Genomic DNA, 22948 nt, shown 5'->3' with positions numbered 1-22948 from the left:
TGATCCCCCCTGATGGCCTGGAATCGAACCCAGAACCCGTTGGTCTGCAGGCCCTACCTTGCCCCCCTGCCAGAGTGATCACACCTAACCTCTCTGCCTGCCTGCCTGACGCCCCTACCTGCCTCTGCCAGCTTGCCTGATTACCCCAACTGCTCTCCCCTGCCAGCCTGATCTCACCCCCAACTTCCCTCCTCTGCCTGCCTGATCTTGCCCCCAACTTCCCTCCCCTGCTGGCCTGGTTGTCCCCAACTGCCCTCCCTTGCTGGCCTGATCTCGCCCCCAACTGCCCTCCCCTGCCAGCCTGATCTCCCCTAACTGCTTCTGCCTCAGCTCCCACCACCATGGCTTTGTCTGGAAGGAAGTCAGACATCTGGAAGATGGCCGGTCGACCCAGTCTAATTTGCACATTACCCTTTTATTAGTATAGATGATTGAGGTAGTGGTAAATGGAGCTTGCAGATATAATGTTGAGGACATTATGTCTTAATGTGTGCAACGTGTCTAGCATATAAATGTATGCTTGAAGTGTAAGTGTAAAAAATTCTGATCTTATATAATGAATCTTCTAACTATAGAAGTAATATATTCTCAAAATGAGAAATTAGAGAAAAGTAGGGAGGAGAAAACAAAATGTACCATAGGATTAACTGTACATGATAGCATAGGTGGCAAGGTTAAGGTAGTACTACTGAGGGACTTTGGACTACTGAAAATCCACTCTACATGAACCTGTCCTCCCTGTGAGATTCTCAAGGTGAACACAGTGTGTGCACAGAGAACAAAATGAGGCAATGGATGTTCAGGTCCCCAAATCACAATATGGACTTCTAGCGAGCTGGTTCCACTTTATGAAGGGCTTTTGGCTGCACCAGCCAGAGTCGCCTGGAAGAAAAATATCTAGAGACTTTGCCATGCTCTTGAGAACAGCTCTGGACTCAGCTACTTGCCCCAAACCTGGCTCGTTACTCCCCAAAGGCAGAGCTTTCCTTGTTCTTTCTGCCTTCAGAGCCACTCGAGTGGCGTCTCCTCCAAGCTTTACTGTTATATTCTTCTTTCAACCAGAATCACTCAACAGGCATTCTGCCCTTTTTTGTTTGTTCATTTGTTTATGTCTTTTTGTTATTGATGCTCTGACTTGCTTTGGTAATATTTTTAAACTAATTGCTATACAGAGTTAGTTTGGGAGTGTGGTGACTAAAATTAACTATAGATGGGTTAATTTTAAGTAGTTAAAAAATAAATATTTAGGTATAAATTAGTTCATATATGCTGGTCTCATGTCCTCGTTGTAGGTTTCCATGGGGCTGGTCACCATTCAGAGACCTTTACTCCTTTCGTTGCTTGGGGAGCTGGAATCAATTATCCCCAAAAAGCATCAGATCAACAGTTTAATGATGAGCTTTTGAAAGGTATAAAAATGTATCTTTATTGCTTTTATAAATAGGACATTTTAAAATAAAACCAAAGTGTAATTTTTTAAAATCACTTTCAAGTATAGTTTTCTTTTTTATCTTGTGCTATCGATATTTCTATGTACTACTTATATATGTTCATATTATATGGTTTACAATATTCAGCTTGAAATACACAGTCTTACTCATTTGCCTTATGAGAGTTTAAGCACAAATTATACTATTGCCGTTTTTCCCACATGCCTTATTATACTGGCATATAGATTAAACCTTGAGTCAAATCTAATCTGTAAAGACTGTCAGTCAGATAAATAACAAGTCATAATTGATCTTTCACAACTGGTACTGTTGTGAAACAGTACCTTGTCTCTAGTACTTTTGAAGTCCCTCTGTGTTACCCAAGCCTCCCTTGCTTCTCAATCCATGAAGAAAAGGAATGCCTTTTTCCTGGAGCTCTGCTTATTTTGTCAGGTAAGGTTTTATTCAGCGTTCCAAAGTTCTTACTAATTGGACAAAACAACTTCCTCTCAAATGTCTTACTCTGGATTTGTTGTATCAACTCATCCAAAGCTGTATTTTGTAGAAAATATAGATTTTAAAAAAAAATACAGATTTCCAGACCTTGTAAGTAGATATTTTGCTTCCATGAAACTGAGTGAGACCTAGAAGTTTTGCTTTTAAAATCTTCTCCAGGGATTCAGACTCAAGCTATGTTCAGGTATTTTTACCATGGAAAACTCTTTTTTCTTTGTATATTAAATTTCCTTAGATGCTTTCTTTTTTTTTAATTTATTTTTTATTGAGATATCATTCTCATACCATAAAATTCACATTTTAAAATTGTACAATTTACTCTTTTGAGTATATTAATAAGATCATGCAATCACCTCTACTATCTAATTACAAAATATTTCATAAACTTTCCCCCAAGCAAAACCCGTTAGCTGTCACTCCTTCTTTCTCTCTCTCTCCATCACCTGGCAACCATTGATCTACTTTGTGTCTATGGATTTGCCTATTCTGGACATTTCATATTAATGGAATCATTCACTATATAGTTTTTTGCACCTGGCTTCTTCCACATGGCATAATGTTTTCAAGGTATCTATGTTATAGCATGTATTAGTAGTATATTTTGTATAGCTGAATAATATTCTATTGCTGCATATATCATATTTTATTTACATACTCATCTTCCAGACATTTACGTTGTTTTCACATTTTTTACTTTTATGATAATGCTGCCATAAAGATTTGTGTGAAAGTTTTTGTGTGGACATGTGTTTTAATTTTTCTTTGCTGAATATATAGAAATTGAATAAATGGGTCATATGAAACTCTACGTTTAATTATTTGCAGAATGCCAAACTGTTTTTCAGTGCAGTTGTGTTATTTTATATCCTGTGCTCTGTGGTAACTGGATTAGATTGAGTCTAAATAGAAGCTAAGTTAAATAGTATGTTTGTATTTAGGAGATAGAACTGTACTTTGGCATTTGATTTCTTAGTGAATTAATGTATTAGAATCACATGGCTTCAAGAAGCATTGCACAAAAAATGTAGTATCACAAGTTACAGAGACAGGGAATATTCTTTTTTCTTTATCAGGTGATTAATATGAAGTTTTAGTAGCTGACTAGTAGAAGAAGAAACATATTTTAAACTTTATTAGCTTATTAAAGGAAATTTCATCATAAAAATATATTAGAACCCTTTTGGTAATATGTATATCATAATGCCATTAAGACATAGTCTCAATCATTTCGGTTACTGCATATTGAAATTTCTGAATTTACACATAGAAAGATAGAGGAATGAGGTTATCTTTGAAGGCAGTTTTAATAGTAACTTATACTACTTTAAAATTTGGGATTAATGGTACATCATAGCTACAATTTTAAGTATTTTGCAAGCAACTGCTATTACGGAAAAAAAAGGAAAACTTACATTAACTAACAGACTACCAATGCCTTAATAAACTTCTGGAACAGGATTATAATTTGTTGTAGGCATGCTAAAAATTGTTATAATTGTGCCTCTTAGTTCCATCATTCCTTCCTTAGCCTTTTGAAATTTTGAAACCGTTATCTCCATATGAAGTTTAATAAATTATTATAAGAAATACCAAATGTTTACTTTTCAGTTTTTCTTTTAAAATTATACAGTTCTGCCTTTTTAAGCATCCTTTTGGTTCATGCTGCCTTAAAATAGACTTTTGTAATACTTTTGTTTTTCATCAAGCATTGATTACTCATAATAATGAAATAATCCATTCTTTTTTTCATCTTAACATCAGCTTTTGTGTCTAATGGTGTCTGTCTTTCAGGATGGCAATTGGAGTACTGGAAGAGGCAAGATATCAATCAGGTATTCATCTTAACTTAATCATCTTCTAATTTACTGTATCTTCTGTAAGAAGATTAGACCAAAAAAAAGCCCCTGCAAAACCATGTATTAATAATAATAATGATAATAAATGATCTTTTAAAACATTTTAATTACCAAGGAAAATCCTTTCAGTGCAAATATTTTAACCCAACTAATCTTTCTCTTGACAAAATATAAAAAGCCTCAAGTAAAACTAAAAGGAGAAGACTCCCTCCGTGTTACACTGGCTAATTAAAGAATTATATGTAAATTTGAAATTTGCATACCTATTAAATTTTTATGATTTCTTTTCATGGTTGCCTCATTTAGTTGCTTTGAACATAGATCTAATAAAACCTCATCATAGGTTTCTTTCCAGTAGTATGCTAGTTACTATTTCTTTTTTATTAACACATATTTTAGATTAGTAACATAATCTGTAAATGGGAAGTACAGAATTTTCATTGCTGAATATATGCTACGTACATAGCCATCTTTGCTGTTTATAGAAAGCATGCACCACTGATACATGGCCTCCAAAGTGGCAGAAAGATCTGACCTTCTCCAGGTCAGCTCTCAAGCTGACATTCCTTACTGTGGTGGATAAACCAATGTTTAGGATCTTCTTTTCAGGCCTGTGGTTGCAGAAACCTATTCTTCAACATGTTAAGAATGCTCTCTTCTCTCCAGATGGACATGTATTGTCCAAATAAATGAAAATGTTTATAATCATAATAGCAGTTTATTTATTTGCAATAAAAATAACTGTCGAAAGGGAAAGGATAACTTGAAGACCATAGAACAAGAACATGTTTTTCTTCTAGCCAGGCTGGGTTATAATAAAAAAAAACTGAATATGGGTTCAACTATTGCTCTTAGTAATCCTACTTCGGGTCTATATTAGATGAGAATTTCTCTATTCATTTCTTCCATCAACATTGTTATGTGTCTGGAGTATTGTTTAAACATTGTACAAACGTTATCATTAAACAATGTGTTAGGGATATTGTAAGTAAAAGCAGACACTACTCTAATAATTATACAAATAAGTGTAAAGTTATAGCTGTGGTAAATACTACAAAAGAGGCCCGTGAAGCCATGATATAGAACTGATGTACAGTAGTCCACCCGTATCCACGCCTTTGCTTTCTGTGGTTTCGGAAAGTCCATGCATGAAGTGTTTGAATGCTGGAGAGTGACATGATCTGCTTCTTTGTGTGAGGATTTCTCAGGCTGCAGCATGGAGAACAGATGAGAGGAGGCTTTTGGTGGATTCCCGGGGAAGGGGAGAAGGCGATTGGGAGGCCGTTGGAGTTTTTCTGTTTTACATGAGGTGGTACTTAGTAAAGAGAGTCCAGGTGAAAGTGAGAAGGATTGAGAACTTGGGACCAAACTGCTACTTTAGATGGGGGACTAGCGAAATAAGCTATGGTGAGATGGAAGATACTCAGCTGAGTGTGATACAGAGGCCAAGAACGCAGTGGTCTACGCAGTGCTGCTGAGAGGTCTGTTAATTATAATAATTACCACAGCCTTTGTAGCCACCAGTTACTGCAAGATTATTTTATGCCAGATACTTCATAAATTTAATCTCATTAAACCATGCTGCAACTCTGTAAGGGAGAAACTTTCATTTATTTTTTAACTGATAACAGGCATCAGAGAGGTTAAATGACCTGCCCACAGTCTTAGAATTTACAAGCAAGGATTTGAAATTGGGCATTCTGACACCGAAGCACTTTACTGCCTAAAAAATTATAAGGACTAATATAAAAGCAGGCAATAAGATTTGGAAAAAATGGAGGTTACTAGCTCTTTTAGGGAGAGTTGTCTATGGAATGATAAAAGGCCAAGTTAGGAGTGATGGGGAGATGAGATGGAGACAAAGCATGAACAATTTCTGGGACACTACTTGAAAGGAGCTATCCAAAACTTGTTTTTGTTTTTTTTTTGTTTTTGTTTTTGTGGTTTTTTTTGCGGGGGGGTGAGGAGAGTAAGGGGGTATCTAAAGAACCTCTTATTTTTAAGAGGTTTGTTTTACTTTTGGTTGGCCAAACCTTCTGTTACATTCTTTCTTTAATTCATATTGCTATTTATTTTTTTGTCTAGTTAAGGCAGCCTTTCATAATACTGAAAATCTATTATATAAAGTGGCCAATTTCTAGTTACTAAGATAAGAAACTTTTTGCTTATTAATATGTTTAACATTTGGAGCTTTTAATGGTTTCTTTTCTAATTTATTTTTTCATGAAGTCATGTACTTCTAGCAAATGTCATTTTTAGAGATAAATATCTACTATGTAGTAAATAAATGTTTGAAGATAATAGATTATAACAAACATGCAGATTATATTACAGAATAGTTGCCTTAAATTATTTTTCTTGATATCTGTAGACTTCTTAAAATTGAACTTTTTCTGTTCGTAGGCTGATATTGCACCATTGATGGCTTCTCTTATTGGAGTTCCTTTTCCCCTCAATTCAGTGGTAAGGGACAAAATTTTCTTAACTCTCAGAATTAAAAAATATATTGTACAGTAAAATTTACTTTCTATATGTTTCTGAATAATCTTTGATTACACTATATTTTCCTATTTCTTCCTAAATATGTAATATCTTTTACGTGTGTATGTATTATAATCTACAACATGGAATATAAGCCTAATAATTTATCTTATAATTTTTATTTTCTTAAAATGTATATAAACTTATATTTGTAATTTAGTTTTAAAAATATTTTATTTATTGATTTGCAAGAGAAAGAGAAAAACACATTGATTTGTTGTTCCACTTATTTATACATTCATTGGTTGATTTCTGTATGTGCCTTGACCGGGGATCGAACCTACAACCTTGGCATATTGGGATGATGCTTTAGCCAACTGAGATACCCGGCCAGGGCCTATATTTGTAATTTAGTTTTAAATGATGAAAACAGATAAATACTTTTTGTTTGCAAGTAACAGAAACTGAATCCATTTAAAGGAAATGTATTTAAAATATATTAGTGGTTTGTTGATTCAAAGGGGTATTCAAAGACCAGGCTCAGAAATGACTAGGAACCAAGAGAGCTCTGGAGAATTAGAAGAACCAAACCAGAGTCTATACTGGGATAGAGGAGTATTACCCCTGTCATACTTTTTGTTCCTTGACCCTTGAGTCAAATTCCTGTACTAACTATTTGAGTCATCTAGCCTGGAGTCTTTCCTTCAGTGAGGGAGGCAGAGCCCCACTGGAGACCCATTACACTGTATCCAGTGGGGGAGATCTCTCCACATATTATAGAATGGTAATCCTGCTAAGAGTGGGAAGTGGATCCTGAAAAGCCAAAAAACAAACAAATCTAATTTAGAATGCTGAGTAATGTGAGTTCTATTGTAGTGTGTGTGTGTGTGTGTGTGTGTGTGTGTGTGTATGTGTATTTTTATGTAAGTGAAACAAAAGTTTCACAGAATAATCCTTACTCTTATATGCACAATATACTCTCATACTTCTTACTATGTCTTTATTTTCTTTTTAAGTATATTAATGGTGGCCCACTATTGGGATATTTTGCATGTGCAAAGTACTTAATTCACTGCCTACCACATGGTAATTTTTCCATTAAAGGGGTAATTAGTTTTTTTTTTTTAACTTATTTAATTCATCTCTTTTGCTTTATTTATTATATTTACTTTGCAAGGAAAATAATAGAACATGTTTCAGTTATGGTTTAAAGTAAGATTTGTTTTATTATTCCAGTAATTTATTTGTCCATATGCCTTGTCTTCATTGTTTCCTTTGTAAATCTATTTTGTTTTATAATAATTGCCTGAGCTTTGTTAATACTAATATTAAACCAGTATTTATTATTTATAGGGAATCCTTCCTGTGAATTATCTTAACAACACTGATGTCTTCAAAGCAGAGAGCGTGTATACAAATGCAAAACAGATTCTTGAACAGTTCAAGGTAAAATTAGACACACAAAAAATGGACACTGCTACAATTTCTAAATTGAATATATTAACTGAAGATATCTGAATTGTATTTTAAGAAATGATTGTCTATAAGTTATTATCTTTAAATTTTGTGTATTTGTCTAGCATCCGAGTTGCACATTTCTGAGGTGCAGCATCCATGAATGAGTGTGAGAGTGTAGAACTATCTTTAAGGGTTTTCTAATTGTAAGACTATCATATATGCTTATAAAAACTACAAACCAAGTCTTTATTAATTGAATTTGCCCCCAGAGAGGTAGCATTAGTGATTGTAACATTTCTAGTCATTCGTGTACATTATTAAATGCATTAAGAACTTAAAGAGGTCACCATTTAATTGAAACTTTCTGTTATTCTTAAAACAGTGCAGCTTGCCTTATTGTTTTCTAAGAGTTCAAGTAGAATACATTATTGAATGTTCTTTTGCACACTTGATATTCTTAATTCTCAGTCTATTGTGATAGAATGATGTTAAATTTTTCTTTAAATATTTATGAAATAATATAGTAGCACAAAATTCCATTTATCTTCAAAGTAGTTAACAATCCCTGAAGACTCATTTTAATAGATGTTTATATTAAAAAATGAAATTAGTTGATTTTTTCTCATTTATAATAAAATAAAATATTTTCATATGGTTCCCAGGTAAAAATGACTCAGAAAAAAGAAGTTACTTTACCATTTTTGTTTACACCATTTAAGTAAGTATTTTATATTTATTAGTTTATAGGAAATAATTTTTCAATGAGTTTAAATGCTGACAAAATAAATTACTTAGAAACTTTGTGGTTTTTGTGCACATTAGTGCAAATTCCGAAATGAAAGTCTCATCTATTGTTTTTGTAAGTAATGAGCCAGATACTAAGTAAATATTTTTGTATGACTGGTAGAGGGTGCAGAGAGATATGGGAAATAAGGAGATAAATTCAACTGTGCTTAACTGGGAAGGTAGGGTGACTCTTGGCTTGGCTGACTGGGAAGGTACTGGTACCATTATGGCTTATAGGAAGAAAGAAGAGCTGGTTTGAGAGGCAGGGATGAATGTTCAATTTAAAATTGAAGTCATCAATGAATTGCTTAGAAATAGGTATGTGGATCTCAAGATAGAAATGAGCCGAAGCCGGTTTGGCTCAGTGGTAGAGCGTTGGTCTGCGGACTGAAAGGTCCCAGGTTCGATTCCGGTCAAGGGCAGGTACATTGGTTGCGGGCACATCTCCACACATTACTCAGTGTGCAAGAGGCAGCTGGTCGATGTTTCTCTCTCATCGACGTTTCTAGCTCTCTATCTCTCTCCCTTCCTCTCTGTAAAAAATCAATAAAATATATATATATTTTTAAAAAATAGAGATGAGAGTTGATTGTGAAGATTTTGAAAGCATCAGCGTAAAGATGGTGGTGGAAACTGTTATACATGTAGGAGCTCTAGGCAGAGGGTAGAAAGTGAAAAGAAAATGCCAATGATGTAATTCTGGGAAACATTGACAACTATTGGTGCAAAGAGGAGAGCAAACGTTAGTGGACAGCAGATTTTGCTATCTTAGATCCCAGAAAGACATATTTTCCTTGAACCTGGAATGGGGAGAGTTTAGTCAAAAATCTGGCTTTGGGCAGGTTTGTTCAACCTCTGTGAAGTTCGTTTTTAATTAACAAATTTGCATATAATTAGGAAGAATTTTGATCTTGACCAAAATAAACAGAAGTTGTTTGAAATATGGATGTTAGGGATATGATTGAATGACTTATTGGAATTATATTTAACAACTTATGTAACATGAGTATGATATTCATAAACTAGAAATGCTTAAATATTGCATTGCCCTGTGAATAATGTGACTTTATGCCTGATTGTGTGTGTGTGTGTGTGGGGCGGGGGGGTGGCATTTGACAAAAACAAAGCATAATCATGACTTGAAGTTATGATCATATGCAATTAATTACCCTAAATATTTTAAATATATATCAAAGTGGCTTTACCTTTAAGGACTATCCCTGATTATGAGTATTACATATGCTTATAAAGCCGAGTCTTTATCTCTTGGAATTTGCTCCATATTATATCATATATATGTATCATATGCATCTGTTTATAATGCAGTGGTATAGTCAGATCCTAACAAAATAAACAAATAAATGAACAAGAACTATATTATCCATTTCTGATATGAAGAAAATAAGGCATTGAACTAAATAACTGAGAGTTACCTTAGCCCAGCCACTTTAGAAAGATTGGCAGGGAAGCACTGTTCTTTAAGAGGTTCAAGTGCACACTACCCACCTTTTTTTACTTGGCTTGCTGACTCACCATGGACTTGCTCTGCTTTTATGCTAAACATCTGCCTACAGAGCCACTGCTCGCTTTGTGTCATCTCTGGGCTCAGCAGGAGCTGATTCCCACTCACTGGCTCACCCACCCTGGAGCAAAACTACTGGCTCTGCCTGAAGACTTGAAAATCACCATTTGTTGAAAGCCTGCAATATAATCAGAAAAACCTAAAATAATATGAATAATAGACTTTCTTGTTGTTGTTAATCCTCACCTGAGGATATTTTTCCATTGCCTTTTAGAGAGAGGGGAAGGAAAGAAGAGAAAGAGAGAAGGGAAACATTGATGTGAGAGGGAAACATTGATTGGTTGCCTCCCATATATGTCCTGTCCTGGGGGACTGGGGCCAAGGATTGAGCCTGCAACCGAGGTATGAGGTATTTGCCCTTGACCAGAATTGAACCTGAGACCCGTCAGTCCCAGGGCTGATGCTCTAATCCAGTGGTCCGCAAGCCACATGCGGCTCACGAGCCGCTGTTTGCCGCTCTGTTGACTAATGAGTTTGTCGACCACTGCTCTAATCCATTGAGCCAAACCGGCTAGGTCAAGAGTAGACTCTTGAGCAAATAGATTATTTAAGGAACAGAAAAGAACTTAAAAATATTAAAATCCTTAGCAATATCTGAGAAACTATTATATCCACAAAATAAAAATCAGCATAAACTTTGCGAAATGAGAAAAAGTACAGAATGCTTTTTTAAAAAAGGGGTAATACAACTAAAATTTTAGGGAATGCTAACCTGTACAAGAACAGTCCAAATGGGAGGTAAGTCCTCCAGATTAGAATAGGAAGTGAAATGGATTTTAAGTATAATAATATATGGATTGATTAAGGAGCTGGGGGAGAAACACAGTGACTTACACAGAAGGCATACATTTCTTCATCCTCCAAAACAATGACAACTGGAAACTTCAGGATGTACATTTCAAAGTGTACAAAAAAACATGCTTTAATTATGAAGCAACCTAAGATGTGACATGACTTTGAACAGTTGCAGAGAGTATCAGAAAGGGAAGTCATTTGAACATTGACATATGGATCAAGGAAATCTAATTATAATATAAAATTTTGCTACTCAGTGAACAGTATTTAAATAATTGAAATGTAAATATTGGTTTTTAGTTTTTAAAGTCAAACCTTAGACAAAGTAAGGAAAACTTAAGATTACAGAATATAATGCAAATGTTACCAACCTTGACAATGTATGGAGTTACAGGTTGGCAGGTTGAAGGGGAAAGAAATGTAAATAGAATGGTAGTGATTCTGTTGTCTTCATAAAATAGAATGTGGAGTCAGGAAAGGTTAGAGAATAAGACACATTAATAAAGTGACCAGCATAGTCCTAGCTGGTTTTGTTCAGTGGATAGATTATTGGCCTATGGACTGAAGGGTCCTGGGTTCGATTCCAGTCAAGAGCACGTGCCCGGGTTGCAGGCTCAGTCTCCTGTAGGGGGTGTACAAGAAGCAGCTGATCAATGATTCTCTCTCATCATTGATATTTTTATCTCTCACTTCCTCTTCCTTCCTCTCTGAAATCAATAAAAATAAATAAAGTGACCAGTGCTAGCCAATAGAGGAGGCAAAAATAGTCATATGACCATGTTGAAGAGGGAGGAGACAGTAGGAACAACTAGTCAACGTAGAGTCAACAGAAAGTATGTCAGGTCATCAAGTCAAGAAATAGTAATAAAAGCATATTATGAAGGCCTTGGCTGGTGGCTCAGTGATTGGAGCATCATCCCATGCATCAAAATGGTGGTTTGATCCCTGGAAAGATGCATACAGGAGACAATCAATCAATGTTTCTCTCTCCTCTCTCTCTCAAATCAATTTTTAAAAAACAACAACACAAATATAGCTCAGGTGAGGATTAAAAAAAATAAAAGCATATTACTGAGAAAAATGAAGGTAGTTACCAGAATAACTAAAAACAGACCTTTGAAGAGTGTGTGTCTGATTTGGGGACTTGAGAGATGAAGAGGTTGGACAGGGATTTATTGGTTGTCATTATGCCCTCCTTTACTACTTTTTATTTTTTTTAAAATAATATGCATATATTGCAGTGATAAAACATTTTTAAAAGAAACTATATATTTGAATCATTGGCATGAATCATAAAATCATTTATTTTTTCATATAAATTTTAGAATCATCATCTTAAGTTATATAAAGAATTCTTTGGTTATTATACAATATTTCAGAAGTAATTTGGAGGTAATTACAACTTTTATAATATTGAACATTACTATCCAACATGTATTTGTTTATATCTTCTGTTATGCCCTTAAGTAAAATTTTAGTTTCTCCCACAATATACATTTCTCATTATTTTATTCCTGGATATTTCATTTCCGTTCTTGAGTAGTATCTTTTTTTTCCCTGTTAAGGAAGTTCAATATACCAGGAAAAACAGTTATCACCATTTACCATCTGAGTTCAATGGACTCTTTATTTTTCTCTAGTCTAGTGATTTTTTTTATTTATTTCTACTCCATCTGTTTTCTTCTAGTGACTATTATATACTAGTGGCCTGATGCATGAAGATTCGTGCAAGAATGGGCCTTCCTTCCCCTGGCTGCCAGCACTGCCTTCTCTCTGGCTGGAGCTGCTTTTCTGCCTTCCCATGCTGCCCAGAGGCCTAGAGCAGCTGGGGTGGTGCGGAATGCCTACCCCGCCCCTGGCTACTAGCGCCTATGTATGCAAATTAACCCACCATTTTTGTTGGGTTAATTTGCAAACTTCTGATTGGTAGGCATCTCAAAGATTCAGTCAATTAGCGTGTTACTCTTTTATTGTCAGCATTGTCCACTTAGAAACTATATCAGGTAAATATCGGCACATAAATATCATAAAAGATGAAAGAATACTGTGTCATGTATCTTTTTGTTGTTGTTAATTCTTACCTGAGGATATTCCTCTTTTTTTTTTTGATGGGGGGAGGAGTTGGAGAGAAAAGAGAGATACATCAATTGGTCACATCCCTGGAGCACATACCCAACCAGGGCTGGGTACTTGAGCAGACACTCTAATTACTGAACACACTAGCTGCTGGGAACCAATTCCGCATGTCATAATTACAAGAGTTTCACCAAAAGGTTAGTGAAGCTTGGGGAGCTCAACAAGGGTTGAGTTAAATGTAGTTTACCTGTTGGAACTGCTAAAGGGCACTTACCCCAAACCTAAATAGGATTGTCTGCTGCCAGATAGCTCAGGGCATTTTACTACCTCCTGTTAGTCAAACACCTGAAGAGCTGTAGGCTATTCCCCAAACTGACAATGCTTTTGTAAACCCTTTTAAACCTTACCTTTTAAAGTGTATATCTCCACCTTGCCTTAGGACAAATTGTGTTAAATAAATAGCACAAGGTCCTTAGACCAGGGAGTTTTCAGTTCCTTTAGCTGAAGATCCTGTGACCCCCAATGCCTTTCAAAATTATCTTTCATCTTTGTACTCCTTCTTGAATCATCAGCCCCTTTCTCCAGAATGCTGAATGCTTTGTAATGCTGGGACAAGATCCCCAGCAACTGGCCAGGGCATCATACATTCTTTTTGCAAATCGGATAGCTTACGTAGGTAGGTTCCTGTTACAAACAATAGTGTGATGAGGTACTTTCTTTTTGAATAAGAACCATCTTTTATTTTTTTATTTTTAAAAAAATATATTTTATTGATTTTTCACAGAGAGGAAGGGAGAGAGATAGAGAGCTAGAAACATCAATGAGAGAGAAACATTGACCAACTGCCTCCTGCACACCCCCCACCGGGGTGGTGCCCGCAACCAATGTACATGCCCTTGACCGGAATCAAACCTGGAACCTTTCAGTCCACTGACTGACGCTCTATCCACTGAGCAAAACCAGTTTCGGCCATCTTTTATTTTTATTCTTATAAATATAATGTTTAGTCACTGATTCATAAATTTTAGTAAATTAGGATATTGATATCTGAAAATCCATAATTTTGAGATCTTACTTACATGATCCATTTCACCAGCATCATTGTATTTTAGTTCAATGGTATCTATCCACCATTCCTCCATTGTCTTAGTTAGTCTTTTCCAGCATTAATACTTGATGAATAATATAATAATTTATATAGTAATAAAATAGCAAATGTTTCAACAAAAAGGAAAATTAAGAGTGCTAAATCCTATAACATATCTTAGACTTATAAAAGGGTCCATTTTACAAGTATGGTAATTGTATATCCTATTTTATCCTACCGCTTAAAAAGTAACTACATTTTATTTTTGATATTTTAAAGTCCTGGGGGGGAAAATAAAATAATAAAATAGCCATTCACGCATGTAGAACTGTTGAAAAAAGAAACTCAAAACTAAATTAGGTCCATTGGATCCCAGTGTTATTCCAAAGGTTGACCAGAAGGTGGAGCTACATGACTGGAAGAAGAATGAAAGGTTTGCCTCCATTGTGAAAGCATTTTAAAAATGAGGAAAAACACTTTATATTTAAGTGTGTACATACTGAAGAGGTTAAAGGAAGACAAGAAAAAATTTTAAAGAAAAAAAATCATGAAATTAAGAAAGAACAATTAGTGTCTCTTAAGAAATATTTTAGAAAAAAATGAAAATGGGAAGGAGATTATTGTACCTTGCCAATTAAAGCAAAAACATTTTATCATTTATTTAAAACTCACTATGTAAATTCAGAGAACTTAAATGTTAACACAGTATTTAAGTGTATATTTTACTAAAATGGCAAAAAATACTTTGATTCTTTTTATTTATTTTTTATTTTTTAAATATACTTTATTGATTTTTTACAGAGAGGAAGGGATAGACATTGATGAGAAACATCGGCCTCCTGCACACGCCCTACCGGGAATGTGCCCGCAACCAATATACATGCCCTTGACAGGAATCGAACCTGGGACCCTTCAGTCTGCAGGCCAAAGCTCTATCCACTGAGCCAAACCGGTTTTTGCATACTTTGATTCTTTTTAATGTATTTGTTTCTTTTAGGCTATCATGATTTAAAGTTCCTCCCATAGGCCAAATTTAAATACTGGTTTTAATGTCAAACTTTCTACCATTTCATCCATCCAATGTACTAATTATTTGTTAGAAATATAATTTTCTGCCGAAACCGGTTTGACTCAGTGGATAGAGCGTCAGCCTGCGGACTGAAAGGTCCCAGGTTCGATTCCGGTCAAGGGCATCTAACTTGGTTGCGAGTACATCCCCAGTAGGGGATATGCAAGAGGCAGCTGATCAATGATTCTCTCTCATCGATGTTTCTCTCTCTCTATCTCTCTCTTCCTCTCTGTAAAAAATCAATAAAATATATTTAAGAAAAAAAGAAATATAGTTTTCTATCTTAAAAGTGCCCTAAAACTTTATAAAGTAACTTTTACACGTCATATACATACAAATATAGAAAAACATCCATTTACCGGTACTCAGTAATGACATGAAAAATGACATGATTCTATATTATTAGTCATTCTAAAGAATGCAAAGTATTCCAGAAATAATTTTTTATCCTGCTTTCTCTGTTTTTATCTTCTTGAAATATTTTTTTCTTTAATATAAGATATTATAAAAAATATTCTGGTTCTTACTAGGTGTCTTTAAAATATTATGTTTACATGCAACAATTATTTTTGCAATAAAAAAATCTTAAAAGATATAATAGTTTAAAAAACAACATTTAAGGAATTTTGTCCTCCAAACAATACTTCATCCTAAATATCCTAATCAATCAATAAGATTTTTGAATAACCCTATTTTTATTTTTGTTAATCCTCACCTAAGATTATTTTTTCCATTGCTTTTCAGAGAAAGTGGAAGGGAGAGAGGGAGGAAGGAAGAGAGAGAGAGAGAGAGAGAGAGAGAGAGAGAGAGAGAGAGAGAGAGAGAGAGAGAGAGAGAGAGAGAGAGAGATGTGAGAGAGACACATCAACTGATTGCCTCATGCACACACCCTGACCAGGGGCAGGGAGTGAACTCGCAACTGACATATGTGCCCTTGACTGGGATCAAACCCGAAACCCTTTAGTGCATGGCCTGACACTCTAACCACTTAGCAATCCTGCCAGGGTGCTAACATTTTAAATTTTAATTTTGAAGTACTTCAAACATGTTTAAGAAATTGGAGAATAGAGCAAAAATCTTTGTACCCACAATCCATGTTTAACAAATGGTAACATTTGACTGAGTTTCTTTGGATTCTCTTTTTTCTTAAGATAATAAATGATGTAATATAATTGAATCCCTATTTTAAAAAATCTACCGATTTTTAAATATATTTTATTGATTTTTTACAGAGAGGAAGGGAGAGAGATAGAGAGCCAGAAACGTCGATGAGAGAGAAACACTGACCAGCCACCTCCTGCACACTCCTCACCGGGGATGTGCCCATAACCAATATATATGCCCCTGACCGGAATTGAACCTGGGACCTTTCAGTCTGCAGACCAACGCTCTACCACTGAGCCAAACCGGTTTCAGCATAAAAATCTACCGATTTTTAATTGGTACTTCATATATAATACAATTTTTTTTCCATTCTATATGATTTCCAAGATTTATCCATGTTGACACATGCAGATTCCTTTATTCATTTTAATTTATAGATGATATTCCTCTGACAACTCCCCTTATGCTGCTGCTGTTACTTGTTTTGCCTTTTTTACATAAATGTTAATATATTGTACCTTATGTTCTGGACTTTATATTTTTCACAAAACTTCTTTATGCTTAAAATATACAATACCAAGATTTATTTTGTACCCCTTCTCAACTTATGGAAAACTAAAAGAAAATTATATTGGGGGATAAGATTTTCATAAGAATCTTTGTCATAATGCACAGTGAGGTTGGTAGAGAACATTTTGATGAATTCCAGACATATCCCTAACCTTTGACATGTCCCAAGGTTTATAAATAGTGCATTTAGGAGAAATATAAATTAACTCGACCCTGGTTGCTTTACCTAAGAAATTCATATTTAATACAATGTAATGGAATTCATTAATGTAACATAAATATTTCTCTTTTATTTTTTATTTTTTTTAAATATATATTTTATTGATTTTTTATAGAGAGGAAGGGAGAGGGATAGAAAGTCAGAAACATCGATCAGCTGCCTCTCTCACACCCCCAACTGGGGATGTGGCCGCAACCAAGGCACATGCCCTTGACTGGAATCGAACCCGGCACAGTTGAGTCCACAGGCCGACGCTCTATCCACTGAGCCAAACCGGTTTCGGCAATATTTCTCTTTTAAAATGTTTTATTTTTTCCCATCATTCTTTTTTAGGACTCTGAAGTAATTTAGTTCTAGACCAACTTTCTTTTTATTCTTTAATTTAGCAAATCATTAGGTGTTTTAAGAAGGGCAGGGTATATTACTCTCTTATTTCTCTTCCTTTTTTAGGCCTGCAATCTTTTGATTGTATTTTAATCAATTAATATTTATTGATTCATTTTATGTGCTTAGCACTTTGCTAAGTATTATTGTGGATATTAATGTAAATAATTAATGGCTCACACGGATGTTAAAATTTAATTGAAGAGAAATAAATTGCTCATTAGACCACAGTAAAGTGCTAATGGTGTGAGGTAAGGTTTGGAGTGGATCATAAAGGATGCTAAAGATTGGATTTTGGAAAGCAGAAAAAAGAGGATCTTTATGAACAAGAACTCAGATGTTAATACAAGATTGGTGACAAATGAAAAGTTTAACCACTTTATTCCTGATGGTGTACATTTGGGAAATTAAGAATAGAAGATGGGCCGAAATCGGTTTGGCTCAGTGGATAGAGTGTTGGCCTGCGGACTGAAGGGTCCCAGGTTCGATTCCGGTCAAGGGCATGTACCTTGGTTGCGGGCACATCCCTAGTAGGACGTGTGCAGGAGGCAGCTGATTGATGTTTCTCTCTCATTGATATTTCTGGCTGTCTATCCCTCTCCGTTCCTCTCTGTAAAAAAAAAAAAATCAATAAAATATATTAATAAAAAAAAAACACAAAAAAAAAGTCCAGAGAGTTTAGAACTGATGAAGTAGGCAGTGAGTTGCCCACATCAATTTCATGTAAGTTAGAAGATACACTCAGTATGACAGGAGGCCGAGTGGATCAGAGCAACGGGAGGGAGAGTATTTAGAAGGGTTTTATCAGATTTGGAAAATTCTACTTAGGTGGGGCCTTCAAAGAGTGCATGTGCCCTCTGACCCAGTAATTCCATTTCTAAGACTTTTGGGAAAATATCCCAAAATGTGTTGTGTCTGAATAACAGAGAACTAGGTCTTGGCAATATTTTGAAGTAACTTTTCTTTCATGTGTTTCTGCTCCCTGGTATCTTTTTCCTCCAAAGTCCAGGGGTGGTGAATTGTCCTGCAGTCTGAAACAGCAGGGAGGTTCCCCAGAGTGGAAAGTTCTGGGAGCCTGGGTGTAGGTATACATTTCTAGAGATTTCTAGAGAGTTTGTAAATGAGCTTCTGGTGTTTATGAATTTTCAGATGTTATATGTAAGATTTCAGATTATGTGCATTTTCTAGGCAGAGTTTCAGATTCTGAAAGAAGTCTGTGACCCCCACCCAAGTCAATAGCATTTCTTCAAAGATTTAATTCCTACAATTCTAAATCTTATCTCTTCAGAGACTGTCAGAACCAAATAGAAGTAAGATATGTGATCATATTATGGCATACCATATGGAAGTGCCAATATTTAATTTAGCAACTATTGAAATCTATATACATAAAAGGCTAATATGCTAAGTGTTTGACCATCTGACCAGTCATTATGATGTTCACTGACCACTGGGGGCAGATGCTCAATGCAGGAGCTGCCATGATGTGCACTGGCCATTTACAGAGAAATGGCATAGCGGACCTGGTGCCACAAAGCAAGACTCAGCTTCCCCAAGTGGGACACAGTTTCTGCCACCACCCCAGAGCAACAGCCACCAAGTTGCAGCTGACACTGCCGAGACCCTATGGTGCAAAATGCAGCCCCCAGCCAGCTCAGCCTGGAGACCGTGGCTATGGTTGCTGGGTAAATGACATCACACATCAACTCCTGGCTTCCTTTCCCTAGCGACTAGCCTCTTCAGCCCAGGAACCTGACTTGCTTTATAGCCATGGACAAATATTTTACACTTTAACCATTTTCCTATGCCTCATCTCATTTGATCCTCACAGAAGTCCTGGAATAGGTAGATGGGAGACTCGGTGGAATCCTATTTTCCAGAAAACGGAGATTTAGAAAGCTTAGAAACTTGACCTTACTGAAAAGAAGTAAAAAATGGTGGAACTTAAAAATGACTTCAGGTTTTCTCACTGCACAGAATATAATCAAACACTGTTGCAGTTAAATATGTGATGTATTTTACCGTTTGTTCTCCCTGTATAATCTACAATAATCTGTTTTGTGTTGATATTTCCTGCTGTGTTGCTGACGATTACCTGAAAGAGAAGTTTGGGGTGCCTCACTGGACTGGAAAAAGTTTAGCTAAATCAGAAAGCAGGTCTAATTAAGCAAGTCCATTCTATAGCTGTAAAAGGCTAAGTTGAGTCTCACATGTGCAATACTTATAAAGCTCTTGCTGGCACCAATTGCACACATGTGTTTCAATCTATCATGAATGTGATTGACACTTTGATTATAGATAAAGGGCAAATAGTGATATTAGAATATTTCTTCTAATTAATTTCCTTTCAATGTGCATGAATTTGTGCACCAGGCCACTAGTAGAAAAATATCAAAAAGATATATGGTATAGGAAAAGAATGGCAAATAGGTTCAAAGTGTTTACTAAATTTGATTGTTGGTTAGGCTGTGCCTGGGGCTCTTTGATAGACAGTTCTTGGGCTTTCTGACTCAAGCACAAAACACCAGGATGACTCTGCCTTGTCTGTTGTTTCTGCCATAAGCACTGGGGGGCTGAGTGATGGGATTCACATTGCTGTGCCATTAATTATTCTCATTTAGTCAGAATTTCTTTGTTAGCTGGAGTATTACACTTTTTCAAAATGATATATTATCTGACTGTCATAAGTGTAGTTTGGCAATTGAAAACCAAAAATATTTTTAAACCAAATTTAACTATAAGTATTTCTTGGAGGAGTTCAGATAATCTATAATAATACAATTTAGCTCAAGGTTAATTTCTTCCTTTTTTTATTTTCTCAATTTTTACCATCCTTTAATTTTCATTGAAGCAAAAAATGAAAAGGAAAAGAAAAAATATAATTGAAATGAAGAAACATTTTAAACCTAACCTTTTTTTTCTCTTGCAGTTTGCTTTCTGATTATAAACAGCTTGACATTTTAAGAAAAGTGAGATCTTATATAAAACAGGAAAATTATGATGAAGCAGTAAGTATGCAGGTCTTCTATCTAATAAAATAGTAATATGCAAATTGACCATACCTCTGCTATACCCACAAGCCATGCCCACCAGCCAATCAGGAGTGAATATGCAAATAAACCCAACCAAGATGGCTGTGGCTTCTGCCTGCCCTTGCTTTTCATTAACTTTCTCTTTGTTAAATGGTCATATAGTTTTAAAGTAGGAAAGAATTCTATATTCATTTTCTAAAATTGCCTATGTAATACTTGCATATCTAATGCTTATTTTTAAAAATATATATTTTATTGTTTTTTTTTGTTTGTTTGTTTGTTTTTGTTTTGTTTTTTTTACAGAGAGAAAGAGAGAGAGAGAGAGTTAGAAACATTGATGAGAGAGAATCATCAATCAGCTGCCTCTTGCACAACCCCTACTGGGGATGTGCCCACAACTAAGGTACATGCTCTTGACCGGAATCGAACCTGGGACCCTTGAGTCCGCAGGCTGATGCTCTATCCACTGAGCCAAACCGGTTTCGGCGTAATGTTTATTTTTGTGATGGTTTGAAAATAAGCTATTTTTCTCTGAAATATTCCGCATATTTTAATGATGTTTTATGACTGATTTTGGTAATCTAATATGAGAATGTCAAAAATGACAGGTGGGCATGTTCATTATTTGGGACCTATATTAGAGAGCCTTTATTTCTTTCTTTAATCTGCTAACTGAAAATAATTTCCACAAAATGAGACATTTTAAATCTCTACACATGTTGTAGTTTAAGATGCACTTTCTTATCAGTATTTAAAAATTAATTTTATTCAAGAACTAGTGCCTGATGCATGAAATTTGTGCATGGGGATGGGGGGGGGGGGTGTCTCAGCCCAGCCTGGAAGGGACTGGGGGACTCCAGTGGCAGGTGTTCCCTGGGGAAGGGGGCGGTTTGAGGTGACTGTATGCTGCCATCTTGTGGCTTTGGGTGCCACCATCTTGTGAGGGCTGATGGTCAATTAGCATATTCTCTTTTTATTATATAGGATTTTTCTTGTACTTTACAAGAAGATCCATGAACAATTAAAATCTTTTATTATTATTATTATTATTATTATCTATAGTTACTCTGATTTTAGTAAGTTTTCTTCCTTTAAAACAGGTTTTTTATTCATCCCATGTGGCAAGTTACATTTTTCTTTCTCCCTAGGTCATCCTTTGCATGGAGCTGATTCATCTCTCATTGGAAGGATTGTCCTATTATCACACTTATGACAGATTCTTTTTGGGCATCAGTGTTCTGCTTGGTTTTGTGGGATGGGCATCTTATGTTTCTTTGTTGATTATCAAGACTCATTCCAGTCTTACCAGAAGTGTTAGTAAAGAAGTTAAGGTATGTTTAGAAAATATCATGATAATTTAGATGTTGGTGTAAAATCACAAAGACTGAGCAAAGAAACTGAATAAACTCAACTGTAATGAGTTCATACATTGTGCAAGTTGTACTAAACTCTTCTTTTATTTATTTTTTAAATATATTTTTTATTGATTTCAGAGAGGAAGGTAGAGGGAGAGAGATAGAACATAAATGGTGAGAGAGAATCATTGACTGGCTGCCTTCTACATGTGCCCACACTGGGGATCGAGTTGACAAACTGGGCATTTTGTTTAAGTTCTTTAAATAATCTTATTTAAGCATTACCAATCTTGATAAGTAGATATGGAATTATTCCCATTTTATAGGTGGGGTGGAATTAAGTCTTGGAAAAGTTTTGTACTTTGCTCATACTCATAGTCATATAGTGAGCAAGTGATAACACCCATGGGCCATCCCTGGTGACTTACATTGAAGAACTCCTTGTTTGCCTGGTGATTGGAAGGGAGAAATGTCTGAATGAACAAACTGTGGATGGACAATGGAGAGTTAAGTGTGGACAGCATGTCAAGTTGGAATTTGGATAGGGCCATTGTTCCAAGTAAGATTAGGTCCCCCAGTTTATTGTGGATTAAATGGGCTTTTGTGAGCTAGTTACAGAACTCAGTCAGCATTTATTAAATTATTAGTAAGGAGAAATATGTTCCAAGTTCTAAGTGACTTATTTGCAAACAAACATTAGGAACAAAGTCACTTTTAAATTGAGAATTGCCTTATTCACCCATTCCATGCTAAACAGCTTTTTCTTCTGTAATGTGCTTCTCCAATGACAGAAAAATGCATTTCTTATATTAATCATCTAGTTGTAAACTATTGAAAGAAATACTTATTCTTCACTTTATAAAAGCTCTTAAAAACCTATCAATCAGTTAGCATGAGTTTGGAAGTGTTTGAATATTTTGTTTGATTTTCAGAAACCAAGCCATCTCCTGCTGTGTAGTTTTGTGGCTATTGGCATTTTAATGACATTTTTCCTGCTGATTCAAGCCTGTCCCTGGACTTATTACGTGTATTGCTTGTTGCCAGTGCCTATATGGTATGCGGTTCTAAAGGAGTAAGTAACATATCTTGCTGTCTTCTTTTTCACTTTACTGTCAGATAAATCTGTATTTAAAATGCATTCGATTTC

At 35.4% G+C, this 22948-nt stretch overlaps 1 protein-coding gene across 2 annotated transcripts in view; it reads left to right on the top strand.

Moving 5' to 3' along the window:
- The window catches only part of PIGN (phosphatidylinositol glycan anchor biosynthesis class N), an 80626-nt gene that overhangs the window by 13665 nt on the left and 44013 nt on the right, over positions 1 to 22948 (top strand). For both annotated transcript variants that reach the window (XM_084888301.1, XM_084888300.1), the window contains exons 8-15: positions 1293 to 1409; positions 3738 to 3778; positions 6206 to 6265; positions 7637 to 7729; positions 8404 to 8459; positions 20344 to 20422; positions 21595 to 21777; positions 22734 to 22873. In XM_084888301.1, coding sequence (XP_084744427.1) covers positions 1293 to 1409; positions 3738 to 3778; positions 6206 to 6265; positions 7637 to 7729; positions 8404 to 8459; positions 20344 to 20422; positions 21595 to 21777; positions 22734 to 22873 — 769 coding nt within the window. The remainder of the gene's footprint in view (positions 1 to 1292; positions 1410 to 3737; positions 3779 to 6205; positions 6266 to 7636; positions 7730 to 8403; positions 8460 to 20343; positions 20423 to 21594; positions 21778 to 22733; positions 22874 to 22948) is intronic.

This window comes from Pipistrellus hanaki, assembly GCF_964339955.1.
Source record: "Pipistrellus hanaki genome assembly, chromosome: 6".
Taxonomy (NCBI): Eukaryota; Metazoa; Chordata; class Mammalia; order Chiroptera; family Vespertilionidae; genus Pipistrellus; species Pipistrellus hanaki.
This window is presented reverse-complemented; position numbering and strand designations above follow the sequence as displayed.